Raw genomic sequence first — 22,785 nt, 5'->3', positions numbered from 1 at the left:
GACATGATAGTGCTGTCATCTTGCACCCAAATCCCCAGTGGGACAGACCAATGAATTCGAGGCTTGGAGACTTTTTCCAGCATCAGGGACCTTGGCTCCAGCCATGTTGGCTTTTCTGTTCCCCCACTCACTGCTGGGTGCCTGCTCCCCACTGTGTGTGTCCTTGCTCTGGAGCCAGGCACCCCAGAAACCTCGTGTGAGTGCCTGGTGGCACCAAGTCTTCGGTTCAGTGTTGACGGCACGTTGCCCGCACCATAGTTGAGTGTGTGGGTGCACAGGAGGAGGACACAGAGGAAGTGAAGGAGGGAGAATGTATAACAGAGCCGGGAGGATAAGCGAGAGGAAAATCTCCACGCGGAAACAGAGGCCACGGAAAATGCTGTGGGGTGGGGGCCTGTGAAAAGACGCTTAAGTAAACCTGAAGGCAGGAAGCCCAGGGAACTAGTGACGGCCAGGGAGTCAGGGCAGGAGTTAGACCATGAGGCTCAGGCACCCGGGAGCAGAAACAGCTTAGCAAACATCCCAAGAAGGCAAAGGCCTGGAGGGGACAGCAGCCAGTGGAGGTATGTGACAGAACCTGACCAGAGGCCAAATTCCAGCTGTGAATCTGGACAATCTCCTTGGTGCTCTTCAGAGGGGGGAGGCGCTGGGGAGGGACGGGAATCAGGCCTGGGAACTGTTCTCCTGCCATATCCTCAGCCCCCGTGGGGGTGACCCAGGGACGCCAGCCTCCAGCTGCACCAGCCTGGGCAGGGTGCAGGCTCAGCATGCCCACCAGAAGGTTCTGCGAAGGAGGGGGATTTGTGACATGGGGATGGACAGGGGCTCTGGAAAACATGCCACTGCTTCTTAGGTACTAGACTGGACAACTTGACCTTCACCAGCCTCACCTCCACCACCGACCATCAGGCAAAACCAATTCCTTCCTGAATCAGACAGATACCCCACCTCAGCTTCAGCACGGCAGCTAGGAAGGAGGACTGTAGCTATTCAGCAGGTTTCTGGGATTGCGGCATTCTGGTGCGATGTCGGGGCATGGGGAGGGGACAAGTGGAGCTGGCCCAGGACAGAACAGACCCATGTTCCCTCACGGGCCCCAGGCCCTCGCCCGGATGCCCCGAGAGCTTCAGCCTGCTGCGAGCAGGAGAGTGTACGCGCCTGGTTTCCCGGTCTGCTAAGCACAGGCACCACCACACTGCAAGGCTAGGATTGCTCACCGACACTTGCCCTCCCCCAACCCACCATGTCTTTCCTTTGACCTGGAGTCCGTCCCTAAGATCCAAGAGCCTCACTCTGTTCCTGGCTGCTTGCAACCTACTCTCCTGGTACTTCCTCCCAATGTCGCCTCCAAACCAGCTTTCCTTCATATCCTCTGTCGAAACCTCTCTCCCAGCTCTCCCTGGAAGGCACCTGAGGTAGCTTCAGGCCTGTGACACTGAAAGGCTGTCTTGTGACAGAACTCCCTGTCCCATGAAGGGAAGGTGAACTTCTGTGACCTCCGCTTCCCAGTGTCTCTCCAATGGCCAAAGACAGAGGGTGACCTATGTTGCCTGAGGGGAAGGCTGACCCTGCATTTGGGGCACAGAGCCGTCCTCACAGCTGGTTTCCATCCTCACAGCTGGTTTCAGGCCCAGGCACCCACCCCCACCCCCGGGGCTAATCCTCAGTAGGCTGGAGGCGGGTGCAGGCTTATAAAAATCTTTGTGAGATTTCACATGGGTCCTGCCAGGCTCTGAGAGATGAGAAGTACAGTACGTTCATCACCGCGGAGGGCTTTCATCAACTCAAAGTTCACTTCCGCTGTACGTGAGCCCTCGGATGACTGAGGCTGGTGGCGTTAACGTTTTTCAGAAAAGAGCTTTCGACTTAGGGGCAGATTTGGGACATGTTTCCAACCTGCTAACTAGATGAGGACTATTCTGTTCTTTCCCAATTTTGATACTTTTCCAAAGAGAAATCTCTAGTCTGCAGGAGATAAATGTGATCACGTATTTAAATAATTTAAGTCTTTAAAGACCTGTAGCTGAGCACTCTGTAAGGATCAACGTGATTCAGATAGGACACACCTTAGTGCACAACGTAAGGGTCCCTTTTCATCCTGCCTTCAGGTGTCCTAGTTCTCTCCTGCAAACTGAATTCAAATCAACCGAATGAGTGCCCTCTGCCCTGACCCCCGACAGTGGCGGCCTGCAGAGGGTGAGCAGGAACATGCACAGGAGGTGATTTCCAAGGCAGTGATGAAATCAGGCTTCGGGATGGCTAAGACAGTTGGACGTTGGTAGGAGCTCCTGGACAGCCCCTGCCCTTTGTCACTGTCATCCTGTCAGGGGGCGGTAAGGCCTCTGAGCCCACCTGAGCCCCTCAGCAAGGGAAGCATGCAGAGTTTTGCCCTCTGCTCCCTGGGGGCTGTGGCATTCTCTGGAGGTACAAGGAAGGAAGCAAGCATAGGCTCCTTGTACTGCAGGTGGGGACGGGAGCCCCGCCTGACCCTCAGGTGGTGCTGACCTGCTGACCTGGACATGTACTTCTATTGCTGGTACCCAAGGGCCCCCTCACACCCCTGCCCACAGGAGCACCCATGCTCCCGGCCGAGGACAGCTTTACGGGTATCCCTGCCTGTCTGGGCCAGGTGAGGCCTGCAAAATAGTGGATCAGATCACGTGCTCGGCCTCCTGCGTCATTCCTCACTCCTTCCCTTCCTTCTGTGCCTGGTTCCTTCCCCACCCCTCCGGCCCACAGAAGCCTCACACCTGTCCTTCGCACCTTTCCCTCACTCTGGGGAAGCCAGGTACTGCGGCCAGCGTCACTCCTCTCGGGCCTGCACTTTCCCTTGGCTCAGAGTTCAGACCGGAGGGTGGAAGCCCAGTGTGGAGCCCCAGTACCGCTAGGGCCTGGGGAAGGGCTTTGGGAAGGGCTTCGGGGGCCACGGCTGCTCAGACTCCTGAAGTCTCAGAGCACTGTCCTCCGCGGGGTCCAAGCCGTGCTCTGCCGCCTCTGCTGTCAGTGAGAGACTCTGCCCCCTGAACCCATCGTTAAAGATCTCCCTAACTGCTAGTTTCTGTGGGGCCTCTCAGCAAAGGCCTGCTGCCTGCCTCTGCCCTACCCCAGGCCCACTCTTCCCTTCACAGCCCTTGTGGACGGTGCCCTGGGGCTTGTCCCTGTCCTCTCCATCCTGCATGCCGTCGGTAGGAGCCACTCCTCCAGCTCTGCCCCAGCCCTTCACAAGCTTAGCATTAAGTCGTTTTGCTGACCTGAAGTTCAGATTGAGGTTTAACTCACTTTGTCCACCTGTGCTGGCTGGTCAGTCCTAGATCTTGTACTGGGTTCCTGTTTGTTGGGCCTGGATTCTTTACTTAGCTCTACTTCCCAATTTTATTTGGGTTGATTCGCTTAGATTAAACCTAAATTAACACATCACCCTCAGATCAACACTAGTTCCTCCTCCTCCTCTGCCTGGCCTCTGGTTTCCTACTTCCCCTCAGTTTGTCAGGGGGAGAGCTGATCTTGTCCTTGAAGGCCACCTGCCCAGACCCTGGGTCGGGGGCAGCCTTCGGCAGGCTGGCACGTACAGGGAGCCCTGCCCCACACCTCCAGCCAGGGCTGGCACAGCAGGCCCCAGAGCTGTGGGGCAGACGGGCAGGGGTGGCGGGGATGATAACCAGGACGGAAGGTGAACCTAAACCTAGCCCACTCCAAGCTGGCCAGTGAAAAAGCTTAAAACCAAAGAAGCAAGCCCAGGGAGAATGGTGACAGGGTGGAGTGTCTAGGAATGGTGGCCTGCCGTGCAGTGCATCCTGCTGAGGCCTGGACCACGCCCTTCCACTCAGAGTCACCCTCTCCCCCAAAGGGAACACGGAGGAGCACAGCATTGTCAGTGTCACTCCCCAGAAAACCTGGTTTATACCGGACTTCCTCTCTGGTGATCTGCAAAGCGCAGGAGGGTCGCTTGTGTACCTGGCAGTGAAGAGGAGCGGCCGTCTGACATTGTGGGGGGCTAGGGGCAGACCTGGGCTTCCACCCAGTGCAGTCCAGTATCACACAGCCTTTTCACTCCCCACAAGCACGCCTGCTGGCCACCCACATTTTCAGCCTCATCATGCTAAAAGCCAGAGAATTAAGGGGACTGCTCCCCACTATACACACACGGTCTTGCTAACTTTAAGGAGAGCTGCGCCAGCCCTGTCCCCTTCCGGCAGGTCACTGCCGGACACGGACTGTGCTCTGAGTCAAGCCCTGACTCCACGGTTCTATTCCTCTTTCCAACCTTTGGGCTTCAAACACCCTCTACAGCGCCCCCTCCATGGGCACCGCCCTAACAGGCCGGGGAGCCTGGAAGGAAGGGAGTGCTGACGCTGGAGGGAAGTCCGAAGGGAGAGCCAGGCAGAGAAGGGACAGGAGGTCTCTGGCGTGGCCTCCGGAACTGGCCTCTTCCAGATGTGGCCCCCGCACGGGTTCCCATGGGACAGTCCTCAAATGTCAGCCACTGAGTCACAACTTCATGCTCTGTGCTAATTCTGCATAATGACTGTGAAATATTGAGTTGATATTTTTCTTTAAATCGACTCATTTAGAAAACAAACCTATTTATAAAGAACCCTTCCATTGCTGTCACACGCAGAAAACTAGTACCATTCGTCATTTTTGGTCAAAATAAACAAGTAAATCTGTAGTAAAGTGAAAAATGTTTTTCAGTGTCCCATAGAAATCGCATCTTGGTTATGGCTGTGGGCCGGTATGTTTTCTAGAGTAAACTCCTAGGGCCACCCCCACTCTTTTTTAGGGAGCGCCTGGGCTACCTCGTCGCTTGTCATTCTGTCGTGAGATGTGCCCCGACCGGCTTCCCTTGCAGGGCACCCAGGCCCAGCCGAAGTGTGGGAGGAGCTCCGGGCCCTACTTACAATTCGAGGTTTGAAGGGTGGCTTGATCTTCTTCTGCTCCAGGAGCACCCAGTCGATCTCCTTGAAGAACGGGTGCTGCTTGATGGCGTCCTCGCCATTCTGTGCTGCCACACAACCCAGGCGCTTGTGGGGGTTCTTGGTCATGAACTGCAGGGACGAGGACATGGACAGAATTAGTGGCAAAGGCCTGACAGGCACTGGCTGTGAGGGAAAGACGGAAGCCAGCCAAGGCAACGTCTTCGGGATCGCCCCCCGAGCCTGTCTGCTGCACTTTCAGGGTCTTCACGCTTCAGGGTGTATTGTTAACTCTTATATGGTCCTTACTGTGTGCCAACTACCATTCTAAACGGGGTGTGTGTGTGTGTGTGTGTGTGTGTGTATAAATTCACTGCAGCCAGATGCTACTACTGAGCTGCTACTATTATCCCTATTTTCTAAGTGAGGTAGTTGAGGCACAGAGAGGTTAATTAACTTGGCCGAGGTCAAACAGCCAGCAAGGTACCCAGTTTGCACTAGAAACTCAGGCTCGTACGAACTCCCTTATTGCCCTCAGATTCTCAAGCCTTCTCCTCAGGGAGGCTGAGGTTTGACGGACCCACTCACACCGCGAAGTCGGCAGTCCTTTCTGAGGTACGAGAAGAGGATCAGACATTTATTCACATTGGGGCCAACTATCAAAGGCCCCTCCCGGCCCTTTCCCTTTTCTGGACCTGGGCCCTCCTACTTTTTAAAGATTTGAATTTGTAATCTCTAGCACAAAATACACATGTAGATAAAAATATTTTGAAAAAACAAGAAAAAGAAAGTCTTACTGCTTCTCAGCACTTTGCCCATAAAAACCACATTGATGGGGCTTTTTACATTTTTTGGCTGGTGTCTTATGACCCCACACACCCACGGGAACTCATTCCTATTAAATGAGTCAGTCCTGACGGCAAATGTTAATTTAAATGAGCAGATATGTAACAATATAACCTTAAAAAAAAAACAGTGCAGTAGGTGGAAATATTTCTGACACCCAAAATAAAAGTAGGGGTATGTGTGTGCATGTGTTAGAGACGAAGCATTACATTTCATAGGGAGAAGGCTGTGTCTGTATTTAACAAAGGGACTTTAGAGGACTAACTGTAAGCCAAAGGAATAAGTCTATAATGGTAGAATTTCAGGCTTCATCAGCAAGAAAGACTGGGAGAGCCTCCTACTGTCTCTTGCCTGGTGCCCCCAAAACCAAGGCACATGGGCACAGACCAAATGCTACTGGAGGGGTGGGAGCCATGGGTAAGAGAGTAAAGGGGTGGTGGGTAGATGTGAGTTAGGAATGGTACCAACGCATGTCACCTTTCTAATCAAAGTCAGCAGAGGGCCCCTGCTTAGGCACGTCTGGTGGTTTCTGATCACCTGCAGGTTGAAGCCCATGCTTCTTACTTTGGAGACAGAAACTTCTTGGTCTGAGCCTAGTCCATCTTGCTGGCTTTTTGCATCCTTTGTCTCCTGGTCAGATGTTCTTTAGTGCCTATGCATCCTCCAAGAACCAGCCAAAATGCTGCCTCCTCTTGGAAGCCTCCCCAGGTGCCCCTCTCTGTGGAGACTGGGACCTCCTGTTTCTTGTTTATTTAAATTATGATTAGTCCCCACATCTCCTTCCCTTGGTAAGTTCTGTGACATGGGGTCAGTCCTATGTCTCCAGCACTGGCCTCAGAGCCTGGCTGCTCTTGTGCACTCGCTGCACTGAAATGACTGACGGGGGCAACGGCTGGGCCTCAGGGCACCACGGGGAGGGCGGGAGGTGGCAGAGGTTGGGCACGGTGTACCCCTACAAGGCAATGGCCTTCTCTAGAGCTCTGTGCCACCTTCACAGAGGCGGCAGCCCTCAGAGATGCATCTCAGTGGCCAGAGTCATGGAAAACCTGGCCTGGCCCTGGAATCAAGCGACAATGCGAGGAAGTGAAGGGTTCCAAGGCCAAGGGAGTAGAAGCCTGCTCCTTACTTCCTCAGCTCTTCCTGTCCTCCCACTCGGGGAGGGGACCGATCAGGGCTGCAGAGAAGCCCACAGGTTCTAACCCCTCAGGAAGCTCCCCCTGAGCAGGGGGAGGCTCTTCTCACAAGGAAGGTGCCTTTCCTCAGGCACTTCGTCACCAACTGGGGACACGGGCATAGTCTCTAGCTCCTGAATGTCTGTAGGTCAAAGTTCCTCAACCTCTGTGCTAATGACATTTTGGACCAGATCCTTCTTTGTCGCGGGGGCCATCCTGTGCGCTGTAGGAGGTTTAGCAGCATCCCTGGTCCCTACACACTAGCTACTCATAGCGCCCCCTGCTCCAAGTTGTGACAACTAAAAATATCTCCAGATACTGGCACGGCTCTGGGTCATCCAAAATGAAAGGACTCTGCCGGACTGCTGGCAGGAGGCTCCTAGGAAGGTGCGTTGGGCTGGCGTTCAGAGCCTGGGCTGAGTGGCCGGCTCTGCTGGGCTGGGGCTCCAGCTGCCTTGGGTGCTGCAGGTTTTTCCTTAGCTACTACCTAGCACAGGGCCTGCCACATACCAGATGCTCAATAATATATGTTGAATAAATGAATCAATAAACATACTACTGTATTTGGCTCCTTCACTGATCTTATTCCAACTGTGACCACGTGTGGATGTATTTCTTATTTAATGCCCACCTCCTCCCACTGGACTGTGCGCTGTCCTGGAAGGGACAATGGCTGCTGTACTCCCCAGTACTCACTTAGCATCTATCATAGTGCCTGGGGCACCGGGGCCCTGGGGCACTCAGTAACAGCAGTTCCATGTGGACTGAATTGGTTAATGGAAGGCAAGACGGAGGGAAAGAAAGGGAAACTGATGAGGCAGGGAGGAAAAAAACTGAGGTGAGGGATAAAGGAAGGAAAAAAACCCAACTATAGCAAAAAGTAACATGTTCTGATGTGGCATTTTCCAAAATATGGTAAGTGTCTGCCCCAGACACCTACAACATCATTTTAGCTCTTTTTAACATTTTTATATGATGAATTATGTTAATTAGTTATGGCAAATGATACTGATTTTCCATTTATGATAGCGACATACAATTTCTCTGTAAAATATGTGTAACTAGGTAAATATTGGAAGTGGACTGAAAGAACAAGGAACGTGAATCATGCTGGGGAAGAGTACCCGGGTTTGGCCAACTCTGCAAACCAAACTTTGGGGCATTCCGCCAGCCAACTCTGCAAACCGAACTTTGGGGCATTCTGACCAGCACTGAAGTCAAGGTCCCTGGGCTATCACCATGGTCCTGCCTCAGCCCAGGGAGGTGGCCCTTCCCAGGCAAACTGGTCCCCCTAGTTTCCCTGCACCCCAGCATCTAAGCCTTCCCATGGTGAGAGGTAACCCCTTATTGGCCTCAGCACAAGTGTCTTCCCTTGTAGAGACAGCTACCGTGGGCAAGTATTGAGCACTTTCACGTGTGAGGGATTATCTGAGGGGGCGGGGACAGTGTCTCTACGACTTGTCTGAATCCAGAACAGCCGCATAGATCCTGGGTGGACACTTCTTTTCTGATCAGCTCCTCAGCCACAGCGATGCTGTCGTGGACACAGGTGCAGTGCCCTCCTCTCTCCCCATCACAGGCTCCAGAGGAAGACAGGCCATGGGGGCAGGTCTGGATGGAGGGTCAGCCCCAGAGCGGAAGCAGCAGGGGTGATCCCAGCGCAGTCTGGGTTGGTTCTGCTTCCTCTGGAACACTCGCTGGAGTGCGCCAATGTGCACAGAGCTCCCCGCCAGGAAGCACAACCACACTGTCCTTTTCCCACAAGAAGAGTAATTCGTCTGAGGCCCCTCCGAGGCAGCCCTCTGACCATGGCTCAGGCTCCCAGTGCGGACTGCCCTCCGCTCCTTCCCTTCAGCAGTGAGCAGAGGTGGACAGGGAGAGGCAGAGAGAGGAAGGGAGAAGGAGGGAGGAGGCAGGGAAGGGGGAGAGAGATGGACAGATGAGAAGAGAGAGATGGTGGGCGCAGTGCAACGACTCACAGCTTTCAGGATGCTGACGGCCTCCTTGCTGAGCCAGACGGGGTAGAGCACGTCGTCATGGAGGATGGACTCGAACAGGTCGTCCTCGTTGTCCGCCTCAAAGGGGGGCTGCCCAGCCATCATCTCATACATCAGCACCCCCAGGGCCCACCAGTCCACTGAGGGGCCATACTCCAACTCCTGCAGGATCTGGTCAGAAAACGGGCAATGTCAGAGCCCGCCAAAGACTCCTGCCTGCACCCGCACCTGCGCCACAGGCGCCCGTGGGCAGAACCGCGCCTTCACCTCCAGCTTGCTCTGCCAGAGTGGAGCCCTGTGTCACATAAAGTCAGGTTCTACAACGGTAAATTCAGTGAACACTGAGTTTGGGATACACTGTCACTACGCTGGGGACCAACTATCAACTCTCCAAAGTCAATCCCCAGTCTATCCTCCAGCGGGATCAATTCGCTGTTTCTGTGTTTGAACACCAGATGAAGTTCCTGACTTGTGTTTATGGCCAGGTTAAAAAAATGCTTATTTCTGACATTAAAATCGGGGTCAGAGGAGCAAGATGCAGAGTAAAAGTGACACAAGCAAGCTGCAAGTGACTGCACGCAGGAAATTCAGGTCTCCCGTGTCACACTCAGTCCAAGGCATGGCTCCCTGGGTGGCAGGGTGAGCAGAATCTTGGTCTTCTTTAAATGATGACAGTATGCGTTTACCTGAGCAATGTGTGTGCTCTTGGAAAAGAAACTATAGTTAAGAAGTCTCCCCACTCTTTCGTGTCTAATCAAAAAGGACCACTATGCTCTGGCATATTCCAAGGAAAGACTCATCTCCAATGTTTCTCAGGGTCCCTGTATTGCTTGCTGATGGATCCCTCATTTACCTGCCTCTATAAAGCCTCAGGCAGGTGCCCCCAATGGCAAAGGTCATGTCTAGTCATTGTAGCTTGCAGGACACCTCAGACAGGTAACTTCTCAGATAACTTGTTCCAGAACAAGTCTCTAGCTCAGTTCCCCGATTTCAAGACAGCCAGGGAAGAGGAGGCTGAAGCCCAGTATCTGAGCTCTCTGGGGTCTACTCCACACAGCCTTCCGGAGATTACAGATTGCTTGGGATTAAATAAAAAGTCCTGGGCAGAAGGATTTTGAAAATAGTAAAAACACATTCTAGAGGTATTTTGAAAATACAGTGAAAAGGAATATAAGCAAATGCAGCCAAGTCTCAATTGTGTGCAGCCAGCCATGTGTTTGGTGAGGATCTTTGGTCTCTTCGCCCAGGGGTCAGCACGTGGTCGCTGTCAGAGGTCAGAGTTATGGGCTCCACTGCCCTGCGGGGCCAGAAATGCTGCTCTGTTCCAAAGCCAAAGCCAGTGCCTCCCTCGACCTTGGAAGACCCAGTGCCCCAACCTGCCTCACTACAGAACAGAAAGGACCACCCCTTTCTGTTCTCCAAGGTTATGATTACCACCCATCTCCTCCAGAAATCTTGCTCAGATCTCTCTGGTCTTTCTCCTATCCTAAGACCTTAACCTGTCCCTAAAATCTATAGGCACCTTCCCACATACTACCATGATTTTAGTTATATTTTTCATGGTCAACTCTCTCTCTAGGGCATTTGTAACTAAGCATGTGGAAGGGGCTCTAACATTCTTTTGAGCCCCCGCTGTGACCAGCCCAGTTCCAACACTCAGGAGACCGGCTGCCCCACATGCCCACTGTGAGTGCCTTACTGGGCGGGCTCCTTTCTCTTCTTGGCTCAGGGGACTCTAAGTGCTGAGGTGGCCACCCTCCAGCCTCCAGGAGGTGGCACAGCTGAGTTCTGGGCCTTGGCAGGGTGATGGGAGGTAGCCTGCAGGTGGCCTGTGTATGCTCCAACAGGATGGTGCTGCAGGAACTGCAAAGTGGCCCTGCCCACCTTCCCCCCCCCCCCCCCGGCCTCTTCCAGGGCCTTCCCATTTGGGTGGCATCTTTTGTAAAATTGGTTTTAGGCTTGGCCCTAATTATCTACTTTCTAATCGGCTTGTCTATGATGGAGCTGGTGAGAAGGGCAAGGCTCACACGCCATAGGAGGGCACCCAGCACAGCAGCCAGCCCCTTGAGTGGGTCAGAGCTGGGGCAGAAGAGAAGGGCAGGCACTGGGTCTGGCTGCCATTCCTGTGGTGTTGGGGCTGGGCTTGGAGAAAGGAGAGGGTGCAGTGGGGGTTGGCCAAGGACACATGGTAGGAAGCCCTGGGGCAGAGCTAGCCCCTCAGGAGGAGGTCCTCTGGTTTCCGGTTGGCCTGCCACCTCACAACTCCTCCTCCTGAATAGAGACTTAAGCTTTCTGAAGCTTATTCAAGCTCCATGCTTTAATCTCATTAGATTCTCAAAACAGCTTGATGAGGTGGGTAGGGCAGGCAGGAATTGTTATTTCCATTTGAAAGGTAAAGACCTGATGATGAAAACCATGTGATCAAGGTCACACACAGGCATTAGTGGTCAAGTCTGGCCTGGGATCTCAACACTCAGATGCTTTCCCCATCCGACTGCACAACCCAGCAACAATGGTAACGATGGAGCCGCTGTCTGTTACCCAGTGCCTGCTATGGGCCGGGTGCTGCGCTACATGCTTTAGGGTCACACTTCCATTTAATCTTCCCCTAGCCCTTGATAAAGGTAAAGATACCTTTATCAGCTGTAACTTGCCTACAGAAAGACCACAGATTATTAGCCACTATGCAGATGACTCTGCATAGTGGGCAGGGGTGTAGAAAGGGAAGGAAGAGTGGCTGGGCCTCCTAGACAGAGATCAGAGTTGGTCATGGAGTCTCGCCAGCGGATGGCCTTTCATGAAAGTCATGTGGGTATTCTGTTCATCAGGAAGTGAACATGTGTCTTGGGCAGATCCTGAACTACTACACTGGTCTCTGGCATCAGCTGAGAGGGACCAGAACCAAGCATTCTGATGATAAAGGATGAATGAGGAAGATGCTGAAAAAGCAGACCCCAGTGGCCTTTACTGATTTCTTCTTGAAGGTTAAATTCCTAGTATTCCTGCTAAGGGAACACGCTAGTAGAGACTGGCTGAAATCTCTTCAGATCTCTTAGAAAGTAGATATTCTAATGAGAATTTACCTATTGTTTGATCTTTACTTCTCTGACCCTTTCCAGGTCTCTCCATTTCTCATTTGTCCTGTGGGAAGCCTCTCAGTTGTCCTTCCCTCTCACTGTACCCCCTGATCCACACTGCTGTTGTCTATCTTCCTTCTGGGACAGGTCTGATTATGACCCTTCTGTACTGGGAGGCCCTTAGTGTGTCCTCAGATCCTACAGGATAAAGGCCATCTTCCTTGGTCCTTTATTCTAAGCTCGTTCATTGCTAAAACCACTAGGAAATCCTCTGTTCTAGCTCCACTGTTTTCCTTTCTTAAAAAAGACCAAGAATGTTCTCATCCCTTCATCTCTGCTCCTGTTGGAGTGTCCCAAGTTCTCATTTGTTTATTCATTCAACAATCCATTACTAAGAGTCCGATTTGTGTGCTGAATCCAGGAAGTACCCAGATTAGAAACAGCTCCGGCCCTAAAGGAATCATAGCCCAGGGATGCTGAACCTCCTCCCCTGCCCTACCCACCCCCCAATCCTCCCTATTGTTCTCAGGAATGTTCCCCACCCCCACCCCCAAAGGAAATCCTGCTAATTTTTTACAACTCAATTCATTCACCAGGTGCTCCAAGAAGCCTTCCCTGATCCCTGAGGATACCATCTTGTATTTAGTACCTATTTATTCTATTTAGTTAGTTGTTTGCTTACCTGTCACTCCCTCTAGACCAAAAGTCCTTCTAGGAGAGAGACCAGGGTCTTGGTCAATTCTGTATCCTCATATTGGTTTGTGTCCAGCAGGTGCTCAAACAATGCCCACTGAGAGGAAATGAAATCCACGCGTGCTAACACACACCTATCGGCCATGGGCAACGTTCATGGGGATTGGTACTTCCTTCCCACCTTCCATGTGCCACAACATTCAAGACCATTTTTATAAAGGATGTATGACAGGCCATGTCTGAAGTCAAAATCATATCACACTAGGCATCTCTCAGTTGGGCAAACGTGAACTAGAGAAACTCAGGGCAAACACACGCTTTATGATGAACAAGGCATCTAAGTAACTTCCACAAAAGGCAACCCATGGGTGAGGCTCCAAATGAACATCTCTGATCTCCACTTATAATGAGGCAGTTTATCTCCTCCTCCTCCTGGATCCTGTGCGCTCCCTCTGTGAAATCGCCACCACACTCAAAATGGCCAGTTACTCCTGGTTTTACTGTAGGCAAATTATAGCCTTTACCAATGGTGCTCCTTTACTCGGGTTAGACGTGAAAACAATGGCACAAGTCAACACATTTCTCTTGTTCCCAGTTTCACGGGTAGTTCTGGACAGGAATAAAATAAATATTTAGGAGGACCTGCCCAAATTTGGGGAGTTGCCTGTTACTTTCAGCCCCCCCATTAGCTTGCCCATCACCACCGCTTCCTTATGGAGAAATCAGCAAGCCTTTCTTCCCTGGAATCCTCCTGGTTCCCAGAGCCTCCCCCCAGGACCACCAGGCTCAGCCGTGTCAGCAGCAGGAGGTGGCCCTTTACACGCAGTCTTACCTCCGGAGCGATGTAGTCGGGAGTCCCACAGAACGTGGTCGTCGTCACACCGTTCAGAATCCCCTCCTTGCACATCCCGAAGTCGGCCAGTTTGCAGTGACCTTCCGCATCCAGAAGGATGTTGTCCAGTTTCAAATCCCTGCAAGACAGGCCAGGACCACATGGTTAATTCTTCACTCATTCCAAAACAGTCTTCTTGAGTTGGAGAGAGGTGCACATCTCAGGAAATTTGCTACAGAAAGCAAAGTCTTGAGGAGACTTGACCTGCCAGCACCCAATTTCAGTATAGGTCTCTCACCTATCATTGGCCAACCCCCAAAGCTGCCTCCACTCTCCCCAATGTGAGAGTGGAGCTTCTGCACCCCCCAGGACTGCTACAGCATAACAGATCAAAGTTAGTTGCTAGTTGCTGAAGCTACAGCATGTGTTGAAATTCATAGTGTTCAGGGCTTGATATTAGAGAAAGAAGCAACTTATGCCCCTGCCTTCATGAGTTAACCATGAGGATCACCTGGAGAAACAAGACTGACACATGTTAACATTAATGAGTCAGATATAAACCACATAAGAATCAGATGCCACTTTACACAGCACCACCTATGTGAGCTACTGGGTTTCAGGGGGAGGCCACTGACAGCTGGTGCAGGCAGGAAGACTTCCAGGAAACAGCGACTCTCCAGAGAAGCTTGGATAGATGGTAAGGCTTGGAAAAAGAAAAATTAAGCCTTGACTGGTGTAGCTCAGATGGTTAGGCATTGTCCTACCAAGTGAAAGGTCGCTGGTTCGATTCCTGGTCAGGGCACCTGCCTGGGCTGCAGGTTCTGTCCTTGGTTGGGGTGCCTAGGAGAGGCAACTGATTGATGTTTCTCTCTCACATCAGTGTGTCTCTCCCTCTCTTCCCCTCTCTCTAAAAAGAAATAAAGTCTCTTTAAAAAAACTCAGTGTTCTATTAAAAATGAAAATCTGATCCTTCTACCTACTTAAATGCCCTTTAAAAAAAGGTGGGAGGGAGGGGAAAGGCAACACAGAAGATGCAAAAGGTAGTGAGACCAGAGAACTGCGTCCCAGTGAATGGTGACATAAGACAGGCTTGTTGAAACCAACCATGAAGAGCCTCGAATGCCAGAAAGAGGGGTCTGGCACTCCCACTGAGGGCAATGGGAGCCCTGCTGCAGTGCCCTGAGTACTGTGAGACCAGTCTTCTAGGAGCAGAGAGGCTGAGTGGGTGGAGGGCCTGGGGCAGGGCGGAAGACACATGGGTTGCAATAACCAGGACCTCTAGAGCCCGGGAGGTTTGGTGCATGAGTAGCAGCTGGATCAACCAGGGCAGCTCCCCTGTGGTCTGTGTTACAGATTGGGGGGTCTGTGTAAGATCCTGTATAAAATCTGGGGTTCTGGATAAGAATTCCCAACCAACCAAGAAGTCTGCAGACCCCAGACCTGTCTCATAGAAAGACTTAGATTCTTGAATGGAGTCCCTCCTTCCACTCTGGGTGGGGGCCGGGGTGGGGGTTTTGCAAAGAAGGCCCATTGTCCTGCACATAGAGCAAGAGGGACTTTCTCCCAAGCCTGCCAGCATCTGGACTTGAACTCCTCCCCTGAGGAATCCAGGCCTGAGTGCAAAGGTGGGACAGGAAGCATTTGGGGCCTGCCTGCCTTGCACCCATGGCCCCATTTCCACTTACAGCTGGGACTTCTTGAGGAAAGAGCACATAAAACGTGCTGCTCTAAGCAAATGCTCACGAACAGCAGAAAGAACAGTGAGACCACCAGTGCTAGTCACTGTGACTGGGGTCCCTGACCCCCCGGTCGGGCCACTGTGTGTGGTCAGGGCTCAGCATTGGCTGGGGGTGGAGAGCAGTGAGATGAATACCAGCTCAGCTCCAGCATAGGAGGCCTGGGTTTTAATCACTGCTGTGGCCTGGTCCTGGTGAAGTCACCTTGCTGCTGTTACCTTATCAGTCAAGTTGGACCAGATACATTCCTGCTCCTAGGCTGGTGTGTGTGTGTGAAACAACAGGTCTTGTATACTGTTATACCCACTTCCTTCATGAGGACACTGAGCTAGAGGGAACCAGGTGTCCTGTCTGCCCACTGGCCAACGCTGGAGTCCCTGAGAGGTGGACCCATGGGTCCAGGGAGTTACGGCACAGGCATAGTGATCACCATGGCAACACTCATCGTAATAGTAACAATAACACCACCAACAAGTGGAAAGCACCGAGGCCTACAAACCACATTCACATTCTGAACAATACTGAGGGCTAGGAAGCGCACACTCAGCTACTATTGTGGCAGAAATAAGTGAATAGAAACTGGAAGAAGGTAAGTGGTTTCTGTAAGGTGACAGGGTGTTGGTGGGATTAGGACCCTAACTCAGGTTCCCAGCTCCAGAAGTTGGTGTTCTTACTTCTTTATAAAGGTCCCCTAGTGCCACCACTCAGAGTACTCTCTCTTACTTTTAAATATATATATATATATATATTTTTTTTTAAAAGATTTTATTTATTTCCTGCTAAAGAAAGGGGAAAGGAGAGAGAAAGAAAGGGAGGAAACATCAATGTGTGGTTGCCTCTCATGCACCCCCACTGGGGATCTGGCCCACAACCTGGGCATGTGCCCTGATTAGGAATCGAACCAGTGACCCTTTGGTTTGCAGGTTGGCACTCAATCCACTGAGCCACACCAGTCAGGGCCCAGAGCACTCTCTTTTAAAGCCTTTGTTATGTCATAGAAAGGACTAGTTCTAATTGGTATGAATGGAATACATTCATAAGTTCCACACCAGCCTGAACCTTGCCCTTGTTCTGAAAATTGAGACTCAGCATTTCCGGCCCAACAGGCTCAGCCTTTCCTTCAGCTCAGGGATCCTATTCAGAGCAAGAGGAGGTGGAAAGTCTTATTTCTCCCCAGCTCCTGCTCTTTCCCTGTACTGGGCCAGATGCATAAGGTCCTTTTGCTTCCTGCTCCCTCCTCCCTGGGGGAAGAAGCTGCTCTAGCTGAAGGCCCAGGGTGGCCACCTGAGAGGAGTATACTCAGCAAGTGGCTGCCCCTGTTTGGTGAAGGGAGGTCTCAGGCCAAAGGTTTCTGCTACCAGATAGGAGCCTGGCCCTGAGTGGGTCTGCCTAGGGCCAGCTAGTGAGTAGGTTCTTGATTTCGTGTAGGAAAGATTTCACTGCATGAGTCCAGGTGACTATGAGGATATATTTCTTAAAGATGAGGACAGAGAAACAAGGAAGGGCTTAGCTTAGCACAGGAGAGCCTAGGCTGGGCTGCCTTAGCTCACTGGAAGTTAGAGAAAAGGGGGATTGAGGGACGGGTTCAAGGGATCAGCCTGGGACAAGCTGCCAGCTGCCCACTGCCGTGGAGTTTAGGAGACATGTGCCCATGAAGAAAGAAGTGGGGGAGAAGAAGGGAATGGCACAGGCTGCCCCCACAGGGAGAGTGTGCACTGGGCCCTCTGTCTTGAGGCTTCTTTCTCTCTCTTGCAGGTGGGAGTCTTAGGGGAGGTCTCAGGGGAGGGTTTCAGCAGAATATTCATCAGTTCTCCAGGTGTGCCCTTTCAGGGTCATGGTCTCCACTGACTGGTCAGTGACAGCTCAGTGTCTTTCGTCACTGCAGGGGGTCCTGGCGTCATCTGTCTGGCTCTGCTGCTTCTCTGGGCCTGGAGCTGAAATACAACTGAGGCCTAGACGTTGTCTCCAGGTAGGAGAGGACAGGGGAGGAAAGTTACCCCAGGGGTGAGGTCCTTGTTTTCCATTCTGCCCCCTGCCAGGCACTGCCCCCCACCCCCTCCCCCCGTGACTAGCTGCACCTGGCTGAAAACTGCTCGGCCGCTGTGTTCAGCTCGCCCAGTTTCCCTATTCCGCTAGCCAAAGACTTTTCCTGGCTTCTCACTATCCTATCTCAGCTTCTTCCCACTGTCCTGCCACTGATGCCTAAAACCTTGCCACGAGTCACTCCCTCCAAGTCCCCCTTGCTGTGTGTATTTCCCGAAAACTCTTAACTCCCCATAGAAAACCCAGCCCTGAGACAGTGACTTCTGTTCCTTTCCTTTGTGATAGGATGATTAGTGAAGGTTGAAAGACCCCTGGGGGCCAGAAAGGGCTTTCCTAGAACATTATTCCTCTGGGGGGTCTTTGGTCTCAATAAAAAGAAATATACTGATACCGCTGGGACGACCTCTGCCTGGTCCCGATCTCTGGTAGGATGCTGGTGGATGGGAGAGCTCAGGGAAGCCAGGGCCATGATTGCTCAGGCAGAGGAAACAGGAGGAAAGAACACCCTTCCCTACCTGGGGCTAGGGGTGAGGGCTGCTGAAAGAAGGGGGCATCCCTGCAATTCTGCCTGCTTTCCAGCTGGCTGAGGGCTGTGGTTTCCTCCTGGTTCCTCCCCATCTCCTTCCCAGCACAGCAGCCCCAGGACCCCAGACTTTCTACTTCCTGTTCCTGTCCCCTGCTTCTCCCACCTGTTGGCTTTAAGTGCTGCCTCTTCACCAGGGGCCTCTAAGTCCCCCTGGGAAGGGGGTGAGGGACAAACATTTCCCAGCCTTGCCCGCTCTGAGGCCCAGCTCACAGAGCAGGGTAAGGGGTCTTGTCTCCCTGAGAGTTCCCATGGTGCTTGGTGCTCGGTGCTTGGAGTGGCCAGGGACAGAGCAAGTACTTGTCAAACTTGTTGACTGACAGCTTTGCAAAGAGGACTTCTGCTTAGCTATTAATCCCTCTCTGCTCAGTTCTGAAATGCAATGTCAGGGTACTTTTGAGGACTGGGGACATTTCTAAGGTTTGGGGTCATTTTTTTAATAGTGAGGGGGAAAAAGGCAGCCAAATCCCTTTCCCTATATATGAGCCAATGTGACTAGCCTTTGCTTATTAAGTTTTTCTATTAATAGTTTCATGCAACTTTTTCAGTAGGTTATACATTCATATATTCATAAAATCCAAAGTATAAAAGGGCAAACAGTATGTACTCTCTCTGCTGCATCTGTTCCTCACACACTCCTTTCTCCCCCGAAAGCAACTGCTTTCATTTCACCTTTGTGCATCCCCTTGTTCGCACTTTATACATAAATGAGATAATGTGAATATAAAAAGGTGTGTCTTGGAGATACTGCAGGTTGGGGTCCAGATACCACTATGAAGTGAGTCACAATTTTTCTTTGGTTTCTCAGCAAATATAAAAATTATATTTAAACCACCCCATAGTCTATTAAGTGTGCAATAGCATTGTGTGTTTAAAAATGTACATACCTTGATTAAAAAATGCTTCATTGTTAAAAAATGCTAACTACCACCTGAACTTTCAGCGAGTTGTAATCTTTTTGCTGATGGAGGGTCTTGCCCAAGTAACATCAAAGACTGTTGGTCACAGATACATTTTATGGCAAATACAATAAGAAAGTCTGGAATATTATGAGGATTACCCAAATGTGTCAACAGAAACATGAATTGAGCAAATACTGTTGGAAAAATGGCTTGCTTGAGGCAAGGTTGCCACAGACCTTGCATTTGTAAAAAGACCACGTCTGTGAAGTACAATAAAATGAGGTACACCAGCATTCGCCTACCCCCTTTCACCTGGATGGAGCTTGCTATATTCACCCGTTCATGTCTTCCCTTTCCCACCATACTTTTAGTGGAGATCTTTCTGTGTCGGCGCAGAGAGCGCCTCCTAGTTCTTGTTACGGCTGCACACAGGGCGCCACACTCACGGGGGGACACCTAGGATGCTTCCAGTGCTGTGCTACACCCACAGGGCTGCAGTGAATAAGTTGTGTGCCACAGTGTGCCTGTATGTGAAGGTCATTGCACACACTTCCTAAAAAAGAATCTTCTGGATATGATAGTACAAGAATGTGGATTTCAATGGCTGTTGTCACACTACCTTCTCAGAGGCTGAACAGTTTACACTTCCATCAGCAGAATAGTGTCTCAGTATATGCTTAAGTTTCTCTATAAGTTTGAGCATTTTTCACCCATTGAAAGTGATCTATATTTTTTTTCCTGTGAACTGTTTATTGCCCATTTTCCTTTTGTGGTGTTTGTTTATCGATTTTCTGAGGCTCTTTCTATATTAGGGATGAACTTGGTTGGTGTAGGTTAAAAATTGTATTTGTCCTAGTTTACTGTTTTGACACTTATTTTTAACATTGCTTACAGTGATTCTGCCATGCTGGTATTTATTTTTATGTAATTGAGCTGATGTTTTGTTTTTATGGTCTTTGGATTTCATGCCTTAGTTTGAAAGATCATACCCATTCCAAAGTTCCAAAAGCACACTCCCAACATTTCTCCTAGTACTTTGATGCCTGCACTGTATAAACTGGTCTGTGATGTACTTGGGGTCTGTGCTGACACAAGGTGTGAAGTACGGACCCAACTTTATGAGCTGTCCCAGTTCCATCTGTTGAGCAGTTCACATCTTTTCCTCATTGACTGAAACACCACCTTGTCAAATACTGGTGCTAGATCCCCCCATGTATTTTGCATTTATTTTTGTGCTCTTCCTTCTGTAATATTGATCTTTAGCACACATTTAAAGTTATTGTAGGTTTATAATGTTTTTAAAAATTAAAAAAAATTTTTTCGTTAAGATTTTACTTATTTACGTTTAGACAGAGGGGAAGGGAGAGAGAAGAGAGGGAAAGAAATATCAATGTGTGGTTGCCTCTCATGTGCCCCCTGCCAGGGACCTGGCCTGCAACCCAGGCATGTGCCCTGACTGGGAACTGAACCGGTGACCCTTTGGTTCGCAGGCCTGCACTCAATCCACTGAGCTGCACCAGCCAGGGAGGTTTTATAATATGTTTTAATATCCAGTAAGGCTGGTCCCCTTATTCTTGTTCTTTTTCAAAATTACAGGCTACTCTTGCTTGTTTATTTTTCCATGTGAACTTTAGAATCATCTGTCTAGTTTAAAAAAATATCCTGGTGGTGATTTTATTAGGAACATGTTTAGAGTTATAAATTAACTCAGGGAGAATTGATATTTTTATGAGGTTGAGTCTTCCTATCCAATAATACTGTTTGCCTATTTGTACAAGTCTTTATGGTCTGTGTCCTTTAGGAAGATTTTAAAGATCTCTCATATAGATGTTATACCCACCTTAATACATTTTATGGCAGACTGGTGGCTGTCCCAATATCCATTCTCATTTTCTCCCTCAGTAAGAGAATTCTTTTAAAGCCACGCACATAGCGATGGAGCTATAAGCTAGAATCCAAAGCCTTCTTCAGAGCTGGCAGTGGTTACGTGTCTAAGTTCCAGCCAGTCAGATGTGTGAAAGTGTCCTTAAAAAGAGCCTTGCTCTGATTTTTCTTTCCCTCCTCTGCCCTGCTGCCTGGGTGAGGATGTAATGCCTGGAGACCCAGCATATGGTGGACGACGATGACTCTAATCTAAGTCTTAAGCAGTGATCAAGGCTCCAGGATGGTCTGGCCCAGATCACAAGGCTGCACAGGGGTCTGGGAGCAGTGGCCTGGCATGGTGGCTACCTCGGCAGTCCTGCCCTCTCCAGCAATCCTCAACAGTCATTTTTCCTAACGCACACACCCCTTGTGCGGGCAAGTCACTGTGGGTCGTTAGATCCCTAACGACTTTTTATTTTTTCAAAAATACTACCTTCTATTGTGTATAAGCCACCGAGATAGACACTGTGGGATGAAAAATAGAAAACATAGGCAACTTCCACATGTAACATATGGAAGAAAGTGATAAATGATGCTTAAATGACAGAGAGGGTGAGAAGGGGGGGAAAGAAGGAGAGGGGGGAGAGAAGGAGAGGCGGAGGGTGTAGGGGGAGAGAGAGAGAGAGAGAATTTCAGTCCAGCCCAGTGAGAACATCAGGAATTCCTGTCCTCTGGGCCTAGGGAATGACACTGCAGGGAACACCAAGGGCCCCAGGGGAGAAGGAAAAGCAGCGGAGGTAGGGAGTAGGGCTAGAGCTGCACAGGTGTTACCAATCAGGATTGTTCTGACAGCTTCCAGATCCCAGTCAACTTCTCACACTTGGGACGGCCACGCTGTGAGCAGGGGCCTTTCCGCAGGGCCCCTTTCTGCAGGGAGCTGCTGTGGTTGGCAGCTTTAATCTGCCCCTATGCTCTGGGGTTCACGGTGCACTACCGCCCACCTTACCCCCTTTACTGCCCACAACAGTCCCGGGCAGGGGGCATCATCGCCCTCACTTTACAGATAAAGAACTTGGGGGGCACACAACTCACAGAGCTGAGAACTGGGGCCTGAACTTCACAAGTTAGGTGGGGCCCTGTTTTCTTAACATGGCACCTGAGTGGTCTCATCTAAAAATTTATCCATTCCCATTTATAAAATTTAATTTTCCCAATTTGATGGCAAGAGTCCCCAAGAATAATGGCCAGAAAACTCTTCTCTGTAAACCACACAGCATTGAGCAAGGAGTTGGCACACGTGATAGCCTTCACACACAAGAAAACAACTGAAAAAATGTTTTGCTTGACGTGAACACTTGCCCGGAAGGAAGAGACCCACAAGGCCCAGTCTCTTCACCCAGGCCCCGGTTCTCCAAGCTCTCACTCCCTTCTCACTCCCTCGCACACTTGACCCCTCAGGAATGCTAATCCCACAGTGCTCGGGCCTGAGTGCCACACGAACAGCAGCAAATTCTTCCATTTACTTACAGATAAAAGATTAGAAATATGACTCTGCGGATGCCAAGTGTTTGGATCACCAGGGAACAGGCCCTGGGGGAAGTTATGAAGAAACTCTGCTTGTTTTGGGACAAATAGTGAGACTTGCGAACGACTGCGGTACATCCCATGGGAACACAGGCTCTCCTGGCAGATGCTGCCCAGCACCTTTGTAAATCCAACAACAAATTCAGCAGGAAGACAATCACCCCTTCAGTACAGTCAGACTCTCCCCAGCACTGTGGCGAATGTCAGCATCCTCCTCTAGGCTTTCTCTGCACAGCTCCTCCTCTCTCTCCCAGGAACGCCAGATGGTACAAATCCCACCCAGGCCACGTGGGACGGCAGGCAAGAAGCCTAGGAACAGGCAGCTCGTGCCCCTCTCTCAAACAGAAAAGCCCAAGTCGCTTCAGAGCCAAGGTACCTGACTTCACAATTCCCCATTGCAGAGCTGACATCTGAGAGTCAGTGGTGATACTTCACCGTGGGCCAAACTTCAGGGAAATCCTGCCCAAGCCTTTCAATAGAAAGAGCTCAATCATTTAGGAGCAAAATAATAACAATTTTTTCCCCAAATGCTTCTGTATGTCAG

General features: G+C 50.7%; 1 protein-coding gene across 2 annotated transcripts in view; it reads right to left on the bottom strand.

Moving 5' to 3' along the window:
• PRKCE (protein kinase C epsilon) overlaps nt 1-22,785 on the bottom strand; it is a 470,124-nt gene that overhangs the window by 18,812 nt on the left and 428,527 nt on the right. For both annotated transcript variants that reach the window (XM_024552856.4, XM_045189472.3), the window contains 3 exons: nt 13,531-13,669; nt 8,911-9,099; nt 4,899-5,045 (listed from right to left, as the gene is read on the bottom strand). In XM_024552856.4, coding sequence (XP_024408624.2) covers nt 4,899-5,045; nt 8,911-9,099; nt 13,531-13,669 — 475 coding nt within the window. The remainder of the gene's footprint in view (nt 1-4,898; nt 5,046-8,910; nt 9,100-13,530; nt 13,670-22,785) is intronic.

Source organism: Desmodus rotundus, chromosome 5 (assembly GCF_022682495.2).
Source record: "Desmodus rotundus isolate HL8 chromosome 5, HLdesRot8A.1, whole genome shotgun sequence".
Lineage (NCBI taxonomy): Eukaryota > Metazoa > Chordata > Mammalia > Chiroptera > Phyllostomidae > Desmodus > Desmodus rotundus.
Note: the sequence above shows the minus strand (reverse complement) of the source record. Positions and strands in the feature narration are given on the sequence as shown.